The 10,935-nt window shown below is 41.8% G+C and overlaps 1 protein-coding gene across 2 annotated transcripts; it reads right to left on the bottom strand.

Moving 5' to 3' along the window:
- Positions 1–145: 145 nt before the first annotated feature.
- Positions 146–5,376, bottom strand: LOC120791679 (F-box only protein 40). Of its 2 annotated transcripts, XM_040130233.1 has the most exons (4): positions 5,310–5,365; positions 4,877–4,908; positions 2,839–4,719; positions 146–677 (listed from the first exon to the last, which is right to left on the bottom strand). In XM_040130233.1, the coding sequence occupies exons 2-4, from the start codon at positions 4,877–4,879 to the stop codon at positions 495–497; spliced, it is 2,067 nt and encodes a 688-aa protein (XP_039986167.1). In that variant the 5' UTR covers positions 4,880–4,908; positions 5,310–5,365; the 3' UTR covers positions 146–494. The 2 variants fall into 2 exon arrangements, with proteins under 2 accessions (XP_039986167.1, XP_039986168.1); XM_040130234.1 differs by lacking the exon at positions 4,877–4,908 and having other exon boundaries at positions 5,310–5,376.
- Between the last annotated feature and the right edge of the window lie 5,559 nt (positions 5,377–10,935).

The raw sequence follows: 10,935 nt of genomic DNA, 5'->3' as shown, positions 1-10,935 counted from the left end.
TTTTTTTTTGGAAATAACGCTCTTCACCACAGGAATGAAGAGAGACGGAACAAGCAACACCAGTATAATGATATTACAGAATACGAGACCCCTCTCAAACTCAGATTCAGTATCCTCAGCTGGGATCGTTTCAATTTAATCTTCTCCTTATGAGCTCTTGAAAGCACTACATAAATACATAAATGTCAGAGCACTTTGTCCACTTACAGTCAAAACGGTTTGCGGAGAAGTTACAAAAAGAATAGAGGATGTGTAAAAGTCTTCACAAAATTGCAGTTTAAGCCACAATAAATTCTTCACATATAAAGTATCTGTCTGCAGGGCTGCAGCACACAGCATCTCTGAATTCCCTTCCGTTCCTATACAGTAGCTGTATATGTGGAGGCTTTATCCACTTTGAAGTTTTGTGGGTGCATACATATCACGTATGAGTGATTCTTCACATGGCATTGCTCGGGCTGTGGTCCGCCCACCGAGCTCTGGGGCCATGAGAATTATGTCTTGTGCTTTACTTCCCCGCGTTTGTCTCTGGCCTCTCCCAGGCAGGCTAAAACCACCGGCTCGGTGCGTTCCTCTCTCTGGTAGAAGGAGCAGGTTTTCAGGTGATCCGACATGGAAGGAGTACGGCTGAAGCTCCATCTGTCCACCGAGGAAAACAGAGAGCTGAACTCCCAAACCTGTAAAACACAGAGACAGAGCTGAAGTAGGTGTAGGAGGCTGCTATTTAGGCATCTGTCGATTGTATGGCAGATGTATGGCCACGAGGATAAATGGCTTTTTAATATCCATGGAATCCAATTCACGGAATATTTTTACCACATGTAAGGGCACCATGTTATATTTGTATTCATCCATTTTAAATTTGTACAAATTATGCCCTTCATTGGGGAGCAAATACCCAGCTGTCACCCACACAGTCTTATCAATCCCATGTTTCCAGGAATGATTACATATCTGACTTATTATGGTAGCACCGTGTTTACTGGCAGCGAAGCCTCAGGCCATTTCGCTGATATCATCGGCACGCTCTTTGTCCCATGATCACCGCAGTACAGAAATAGTAAATGTAAAAATACACACTTACACACTTATACCGCGCTTACGCTCCATTACCTACAGCAGAGAGGTGCACACACTGTACGTAGGTTTGTTCATGTGTTTGTGAGCAGAATATCTAAAGAACTGCTTTTAAAATGTAACAGAGTAACAGAATTAGTGGAAGATTAGTCAAAAAGCAATAGAAAAGCGTATTTGCTAAGCGTCGCCGTGTGGTAATCTACCCGGCTTTAGGTTTATGTTCATAACTTTGGAATCGGAACCATCGGGTAGAAATGTTTCAGCCTGTCTAAAGACACCGTCTGCAATTCTGAAGTTAATGCACAACTGTTTTTCAGCTGTACACCAGCTAATTTCATCCACTTTTCACCAAGTTTGGTACACAAAGTATTTGCATGAGCCCTCAAAACATTTTGATTAGTTTTTATTTGCTGTATTGATTTCAAAGGCCCGGTTTCCAAATTCTTCTAAATGTGATTATTTGACATCAACGGCCATAACTCGTAAACTCGTAACTCTGCCGTTGCAATTCAAATTAGACGAGATGCACTCATCTACTTTACCTCAAGGAATCCGGCACATCTGATGGCATTCCATGTGTAGATTAAGCTAAGGCATAAATTACGAATTTCAGTGGTCATAGCTCAGCGGCTGCGAGTCTGAACCACCTCACAAACAGGATTTAGGTCTTTTCAAAACACCGAGGCAGCTGCGGGGACGCCCGCAGGGCTCAGACCACTAGACCAGTAGGCGTCCTTGTGGCCTAGTGGTCTAAGCCACGGGGTCTAAGGCTTAGCTTAGTGGTCTAATTCTGCAAAGGTTTAATTCCAGCTGTTGCATGCGACACCCCGCACTCCCATTTTCCCAAGAATCTCTCCACTGTCATTTATCAAATGAAGGCAAAACAGAATCCTGGCCACAACCACCCACTGCGCACAGGTTGTCTACAGCTACGTCTATTTTAGTTCAGCTCAGGATCCTGATGAAAATTCTTTTAAATAAAGGAATAAATACAATTGAAAATTGCTTTTGTATTAGTCTCTGTTCTTAGCCTATTTGACCTTTCATACATTGTCACTTGGTTTTTTTGTGTTGTTTAATTGTGTGTTTGCCGTTGCATTGTCCTGTCAGAACTTGTTATGCTGCCATCCTGGCCAGGTCCCTTCCTTGGAAAGAGGTTGCTAAATACGTGCACGTGCAAACATTAAATGATGCTTGGCTCAGCTGTCTAGTTACCAGACCACTGCTTCGACCCATAAATCAGAGAAGAAGACAAAAGTTCCAATTTCCAAACATCCTCATCCTGTGCCCGAATTCACAAGCAGCTGTTTTTTTGATAAGGACTCGGAAAAAAGTAGCAAATCTCCAGTGGCCGCTCCATTAACTGTTGCCAACATGGCTGTGATTTAGTTTGTAATATTGTTACAGAGGACTGTTGAGAGTCTGGAGAGTGTTTACAATGCAGCAGCTGTCATGCTGTATGAATGACTGAAATTTTCCAATGACAGTATTGCACAGAATGGTGCCAGATACTAAAGGGGAACCGATAAAGAAGTTTGGCCTTGTGTTTACTTTCCCTTCACTGAGTACAAAGTTGAGATCCAAAGAATATAGGAGATAGAGTAGGAGCGCTCCTTCATTTAAATGAATAAGTATAATTATATGATAAAAATGTCCCCTGCGGTTCAGTTACCACAGGTGATCCGTACAAAATAACACATTTCATTTTATGATACAAGTAAAACAAGAAAATCTAAAAAAAAAAATCTTAAGGATACTTGCTTTCTTTCGACATCTCCAGGAGCTTTTCCCATGGGAATATGTCTTTTTCTCCCACTTGAGGGATACCATCCCTCTCTCATGCAACAACGTGGCACACACCTCCCTCATCAGATGGGAGACCTGGGACAGCTGAGATAATGTAAAACTGTCAAGGTAACTGGCAATGTGCTGAAGAATCTCCAGGGGCAGCCTGCTCAGGGGATCCAGATTATGTGCGCCATTTCCCTGAGCGCTGAAGGTTTTTACGCCTTCACACAGGGATGAAGGGACCCGTGGCTGGAGGACGAAGGTGTTGACATCTTGGCAGAATTTAACTGTGGCTTGGTGACCTGCCGGCTGAAACCTTGTCTGGGTGAAAGTGCAGCCGAGGTATGCCAAGGGGCAGCGTTGTTGTAACCAGCCACTTAGAGATGCCTGTATGTCGGAGTGGACATTCCTAAAATGAGAGCGGTATTCGTCGCGGCGAAAGAAATGGCCGCACGTGTAGCTGAAGGCTGAACTTCTTTTGTTGTGTCTTCTGGTGACAGATTCCGCTTCGATATGTACATAAAGACCGTGAGGTCTGTCTGCTATGACGTCAGCAAGAGATGCATCTGTTTTGAACGGCGCCGAGCAAAAGTTGTACGTCTGTGTTCCTATATCTACATAAAGACCATCTATCACCGCACTCTCTGAGATTAAATGTCCTTTTAGTTCCTTTTCCAAGGAGCACAGGAGTGTGGAGCGAACCTCGTCACACTTTGGAAGGTCCTCGGCTGACACGCCCAGATCTGCAGTGTCGACACCCTGGTGCGTGGTCTTGACTTTGCGCGCCGGGTCCTTCAGATGGCTGCGCTTCGCTCGATAGCTGGTAGGAACGTTGAATGAGCGGACGGTTTTAACCTCGATGGGCTCCAGATTCCCATACACGAAATCCTTTTCTCTCGGGGTGCAAGCTGCAAGTTGGCCAAAATTAATCAACATTGGCCCGTTGTGCACCAGATACATGTTGTATTCTGCAATGTTGGCTTCTTTGCCTAACCTCTCCAGGACCCCATCTTGCCACGGCGCAAGGCCACTTGCACCATACATGCTCGAAACGGAAGCAGCATTCTCTTGGTCCAGGTGCGAGTCTCCCGTCTCTCCCTGACAGTTTGATGATTCTTGCTCCTCCTTTTCCTTTCCTTTTTCATCCTTCTTATTCAGGTTTTTGAGAGTTTGCTTGCATCCCCCCATCTCCTTCGTGAATATTTTCTCCCAGGAGCTGTGGTTCTGAAGACTCTCCACGTCCTGGCTCTTTGCCAAAGCATCGCTCTCCTCTTGACTGAGTTCTTTTTCCTCCGTCCTTCCGCAGCCGTTTTCTGTAAATTCACCACAATCTGAAGAACAGGCTGCTTCCTCCGCAGGACAGCTGGCCCCCGCAGTAATGTCCTGGATGGCAGGATCCTGCATCATCAGCTCAGGAAAAATGTTCTTCATTTTTATGGAGCGAAACAGCAGCTCTTGGTCCCTTAGCGCCATAGCAACATCGAGGTGCAGCTCAGTTTGAGGGTTTATCGAAACGTTTCTGTAGAAGGTCAGGTCCCTTTCAGAGACAGGCCAGCGGTTCCACTCCTGAGAGCAGCAGACCACGCTGGCGGGACAGACCTCCAGGTGTTTAGCCATCCTGTGGCGCAGCATGGTGAGAGGACAGCCGTAGTCAACATTGAGGCAGGGGACCGTCTCATTTGGACAGAGGAGCTGGTGCTCCTGTTGCTTGCACGTGTGGAGGCTGGCGCCACAGTCTCTTCGGCATTTGACGACCATGCATGAGACAGAGATCTGCACGGGGACTTGACAGTGGGCATTGTAACATTTATCACAATGCACATGATGCCCCACTGACATCTTACTGTTCTTCACCTTCAGAGAGAGAAAAAACAAAAACAAAAATAGCAGGAAGTTTCGCAACGTCTTTTGCATAATGTTTCCAATTAAATCCTACAAGTAACAGTGAGTGACGAGCTCCATTATATATGTTAAACGTCGATTTCAAACAGCAAAAAAGAAATGCACTTACCATTGTAGTTTACCAATGGAAAATATGATCATCTGAGAAGAGTTTCATGCAAGAAACTGTTAGATTCGCATTTTTTTTAAACTGTATGTAGAAACTTAGCCTAGAAATAAAGCTACTGCCATGAAATATATTGTTTATATACAAGTCAGACCAACTTTAAAGGGAATCAAAACCAAAAAAATTAAGAAAATTGTAAGATGTGTCCTGCTATACACACTTTCAGTGCATAAATCACATAATTTGATTTAAATCTAATATTAATTAAATACACATTTTTAAATACACAGTCGATTAAGCAAATAAATAGACTATGTTCAATGTTCAATGAGGAATCACATGTTCAGCTCAACAAAAAACTTCCTGAAAATACAAATAAATGCAACTTTTAATAAACATAGCCAACAACAGGAACAATAACAGTAAAATTTCTCACCCTTTGTTCCTCTGTGTCTGTCACCTTGTATTTGCTGGCACCTGAATAACCTCTGCACTGTGTCTGGACATTATAAATAGACGCTCCAGAGGGGCAGACAGGCCAGTGGGACGGGGCACCATTGTCACAAAGCCATTAAAAGGCAAGGTCAAGTTACAGCCTCCACCACTGCTTCACTGTGGTGTGGTGATAATAGCAGGTAATCCAACAGTTTAACTACCGTATGCTGAAAAACATCAAAGTCTTTACAAGTGCAGTGTAGTGTCTTACATGCACTACACTGTCCACGTTTATATTCTAATTCAGTAACTGTATGTGTTTACACTTCCAAAATTATAACATTTGAAAATAATAATTGATTATTCAAAATAAAAACACTTTCAGGGATTTCTTCACAGATGGGTTTCTGCGTTTCTCCATTTGTTTTTAGAGGTATGAAATTATTAATTATAGGCGATCATTCCTTTAATCAAAAAAGGTATTGCATTATACTGTGGGCTTATATGTCTTAATCAGTGTCCTCCACTAGATGTCAGTCACACAGTTTCAAAAACTCAAACATTTCTCCTGCAGCTTGTCTGTGCTGACATCGAAATTTCCCACCACGGATTTGTTCAATTCTTTTTGGTTCCAACATAAGATCAAAAAGGTATTTTTCATGATGTTTTGAAGATGTTGGTTTTAAAACTGGCCATTTAAAGTCTGTGTATACGCCTATGTCCCAGTTTGAACCTTAAAATTGACAGTCTTAGGACACGCGTGTAATTGGGTTCAACGTGGAAACTGATGTAATTTCAACACCTTGTATCATTCGTGGAGTCTACCCAAATAGCTGCCTCTTTGAATGAAGTCACCATTCATCGTGGCCATAGTCATAGTGCCGCTGCCCTGCAACAGCAGCGGTTTGATTGTGCAAACACACCGGCTCAATAATTGTTGACTCCTAAAATGCATGGCACTGATTTCAATCTACAAATTATGTACGGAAAAGTGCATACATGTCATACTGTGTCATTCACGGCACCTCATTTCATTTTCAGAAAGACTGTGTCGTGCAACATAATGGGGCATTGATCTAGTGTAACCAGCTTTAACTAATTACTCTCATTTACATTAAGGCTGGCAGAACTATCATCCCTTTCGTTCCCCCACGTCTCCCCCCAAACGCCTACTGACACTTATTTTCTACCTCGTGTAAAATGTGCTGGATTCACAATGTGCAGCTGGAAGTCCTTGTGCAACTTTTTTTTTTTTTTTTTTTTTTTTTTTTTTCCACCTGGCACAGATTAAAATGAACAGTTTATCAGAGGCAGCTGTTTTTTTTTTTTTTTCCGCTCCCTATAGGCTCTGCAATCAGCATACATTTCATCAAGACAGAGTTAGCAAGAGAGAGAGAGAGAGAGACTTTACAGTAGAAAAAAAATACTTTCTTTTTCAGTGTCTTGTTGGTGTACAACAGTAGCAGAGCTGAGACTGGCGAGTTCGACTGGAAAGACGGGGGGACAGCCAGTCCAACTCCGTCCAAAGCTAACAAAATCCACCGACCAGCACCTTGACAGCTCATTAATTGGCACATTATCGCCATATCGTTCATTGATAATGTGAAAAACAATAGTTTAAAAACAATAGAAAGTGTAAAAACAATCATTTTAAAGGGCCGTACTGTTTTTTGATCTGGACTGGACCAGTTGACAGGCAACCAGCGAAGACTCCAGGCAGCTCCCAGCTTCAAAACAATTTAATAACCCACTTGTAGAACAATGCCCTTATTTTTACGCTTCAGTTTTTGAACAGATCAAACAAATAATTTATCAATCCGCTCAAGTAACCTCACCAGAAAGGGAATAAGTGTGGTTTCCAAAACTATTGCTTTTATGTTTCACCGTACTCCACCACACAGACGAAAGAAGACCAATATTACATTTTTTTTAAAAAAACATTATAGACTGCAGCTTTAATTGGCGGATGCTGTTTCAGTTTTAGAGTTTATTCCAACTCTCCATATACTGTATAGTCTACAATTTTTATAATTAGTAAATGTTTGTAAAAAATACAAATTGTTTTTGCTTCTAAATTGATTTGGAATATTGATGACTACATTCACGAATATGCAAACTTTGTCATAAATAACCTTTATATCAACAAAAATCTGAAATTCTAACTTTTTCCATAACTTTTCCTTAAGAAGTTCCTCCCATGGAAAAGAGCCCTTTTTTTTTTTTATTAAGAGTCCAGTTTTATTAACAGAAAAAAGATGTCAAAAAGTAAGAAGATGTTCCTAGCAGAACATGGAAGTCTCATCTAATAAAATTCACTTTAACACTCAGCTTGATCTCTTATGCAACCTGGCAGCTCAAAAAGGGGATAATTACAGCTTGTCCGTTTTCTGTAGGGCAGATTTGAACAATTCTGAGGCTACGGGTTAATGATTCATGCAAGCTCCATATCATTTAACTCTAATTTAATGTACCGAAATGTGACTGGACGGCTTCAGATGGCAGCGAAAAAAAAGTCAAACTTGATTAATATTCAAAGCATTCAAAAGCTTTCAGCACACAGCAGGACTGATAAAAGCATCGCTGGTTTCAAGTTTTCTATTTAACGTTATCCTGCCTCCACCAACAAACCAACAACAATGTATCCTTAAATGGTCCACAGAGCTTCCTATAAATCCTACCTAATTCTCTAAGATCTCCCTCTTATTGCCATTGCTCCTAAAGTTTGCCTCCATTTTTGGATTTCCCTCTAGTTTATTATTCCTGGCAAAACATGCAACGCACTGAAAAAGTATTCAGACCCCTTCACTTTTTTCTGTTTTCTGTCATGTTGCAGCCTTTGCGCTAAAATCGTTTAAATTCATTTTTGGGGTGGACAGCTACAGCAGGGCCAGCAAAGTTACACCACTGGTCGGCCGGCCGAGTGTTGGAGTTTCCCCATTCATTCAAAATGAACTGGCGTAAATTGCGTCATAAGGGGGCCATCTACAGGCAGTGTTGCCAACTTAGCATCTTTGTCTCTAGATTTACCAGCTGTTCATACACCTTTGACGACTTCTCTTCTCAAAAACCTCCAGCGACAAATCTAGCTCCTTTTCAGACAAACGTAAAAGAGAGTCGCTAGTATTGCCCCCGCCATAATTCTTCAGGGGAGGACGTGTGGAACAACCATGACTCTTCCTAGAGCTGGCCGCCCGGCCAAACTGAGCACCGATCTGGTCTTTATGGCAGTGGCCAGACAGAAGCCACGCCTTGATGTGAAACACATGAAAGCCTTGGAGTTTTTTGCACTGTTTGAACTTATTTAACTGTTTGGCCTGTTTTGGCAGATAAATGCTCTACTATGTTCTTCAGGTAGTCGCTAACTGTGTCTGTCTGCTGTTTGGTGCCGAGCAGGTAGTGTGAATTGGGTCTGTAGTGTTTCCCCTGAAAACAGCTGCATGCTGCGGCCAAAAACAATGCTACGACGGCGGCGAGAGTCAACCAAAACCGTTGCGCGGCGGACTGCTAAACAATGAGCTGAAACTCACTATGAAGCTCCGTAAGGCCGAGGGGGGCTGCAGAGGCGAGCGGTAATTCTCTGCAGGTTCATCACTCCTATTGAACCCTTTCATATAGTCATATAGTTTTCACGTTGTCGCTTGATACACTGCTATTAGAAAACATTGGTTACAGCTGCTTTTTAAATACTGTTTCAGATGGGATAAAACCACTTGGCTCGCTCTCCTTCTCAAGAACATACTTTTTTGATAAATTGGAAAAGGTCCGTTCACCTCATTAAAGCCATAAACCATCTCCATCATCTTAAAGCACTAAAGTCTCTTTAAACTGACACTGCAAATTACCTCTCAGCTATAGGATACATTTCATACCATATATCTTCGGGTGAGTATTATACAAAAGCCCCTTCTGGATGACATATTGCAGCATGTGGTCAGCCGGAAATAGGAGAGCAAATGCAGATAACCCAACTTCACGCCTAGTTTTCCCTTTCCCATTATACAGCCTCCCTCCTCCCTTCCTACTTAATTAAGACGGTGACATACACGTTTTTCTTTTAAATCCCTCTGCAGTTCAACGCTCGAGACTCTTGTCCGACCTGACAGAGTAAAAATGAAATGGTTTGCTAACCCTGGCCAATGAACATGCAAATGTTTATGGGCATATCCATTTAGCTTCCAGCCTTTCTGCGCCCGGTATTCTGCTTTTAATTACAAAGACTAATTAAAAGTACCTTGTAATGAAGTCTGTGTAGGTTCCCCCCAGGGCAGGGTACTTTGTGTCATTTTGCATCATTAATGGAAATCTGCTGAAGAATGACAAAATCTCAAAAGTTGTAAATGAGACATTTCACTCCACTTGTTTTCATAATGTTGTGGGTTAATAAGTGCTGAGAGAAGGAGGAAAAAAAGTGTAGGGGGGAAGTTTTCAGCACCAAGTCATTTCATGCCCAATATACAGCCATAATAAATGATAGATCATATAAAATTCATGAAAGTAGTAACAGGTTGTTGTAGACACGTTAAATAATAAAATTCACTGAAGACATTTATCACCACTTTGTCACCGCGGGAGGACTTTTATATGCATAATGACTAGATCCAAAGTCGTCCTTTTTATAAGTAGAGTCACAGGGTCTTACATGTAATCGTGTACAAGAGATATGAAAGCAGACATGACAATAATAATAATGGAGTTTTAAAGATAAATATGTTCAAATATGTGTTTGTTTTTGTTTTGTTTTTGTGTTGTTTTTTTTTACCATATTCTGTAAATTCCTGCATCACATTCATGGTCAGGATTCGGGAATCACATTTTTATTATCTCACAATAACGGGATCCAACGGGATCTTTCGTCAACTTTAACCAAATGGCAAACAAAGCTTAATCATGTCGGCGTGAGCAGCTGTGTTAGGAATAACAAACTGAAAAACAAAAGGGCACGTTCAAAAAACCGGAAGTTTGAGGTTTGCAGATATGTCCACTTTCAAAGTTCTGTTTGGTGAGCATGTTGGGTTTGTTGTGGTACACAGCCTGTTTTGATCAAAGGGGTATGAGAACTGTGTGGAGAATTGGCAGCACAAAACTATGTCTCAATTCTGTATATGATAGCCAAACAAAGAAGAGGAAAAATACAAAACTATGCCGCGGGTGATGATATTACTTGGTCAAACATCTCCTGAGCTTTGGTGCTGTATTTAAAAGTATCGGTACACAAATCATTTTTCACCTTTTTTTTCTCTAAGTTTCTACTCCTTATCTGTGATGCATAATTTTATCTGGGATCCAAAGGAAAAAAAAAAAAAAAAAACACGGCAGAATGTCATGCAACAGACATTGATAAAGATAATTCCCTCACAGGTGGTGCAGCTAAAATGGTCTCTGTGTGTTTCTGCTGTTGTGGGGCCGAGTGATAAGGAGCAGGCACTGATAAGAGACCCCAGCGGAGCCACGGGATGTCACTCCCACCGCTAACCTTGTACCTACCCAACAAGTTTAGTAATGCAACTCAGAGGTGTGTGTGTGTGTGTGTGTGTGTGTGTGTGTTTTATGATGATGTTATCATACTGGAGGCACAAATGATACCTATATTTCATTTGTAGCATTCATTGTCACATGCAGTGCCGATG

Source organism: Xiphias gladius, chromosome 7 (assembly GCF_016859285.1).
Source record: "Xiphias gladius isolate SHS-SW01 ecotype Sanya breed wild chromosome 7, ASM1685928v1, whole genome shotgun sequence".
NCBI classification, from domain to species: Eukaryota; Metazoa; Chordata; class Actinopteri; order Istiophoriformes; family Xiphiidae; genus Xiphias; species Xiphias gladius.
This window is presented reverse-complemented; position numbering and strand designations above follow the sequence as displayed.

Excerpts from the sequence above, each read along its gene's own strand:
- LOC120791679 (XM_040130233.1), bottom strand. Across the intron at positions 678-2,838 it reads CCTGGAGATGTCGAAAGAAA|GTTTGGGAGTTCAGCTCTCT; the intron begins GCAAGTATCCTT and ends TGTGTTTTACAG.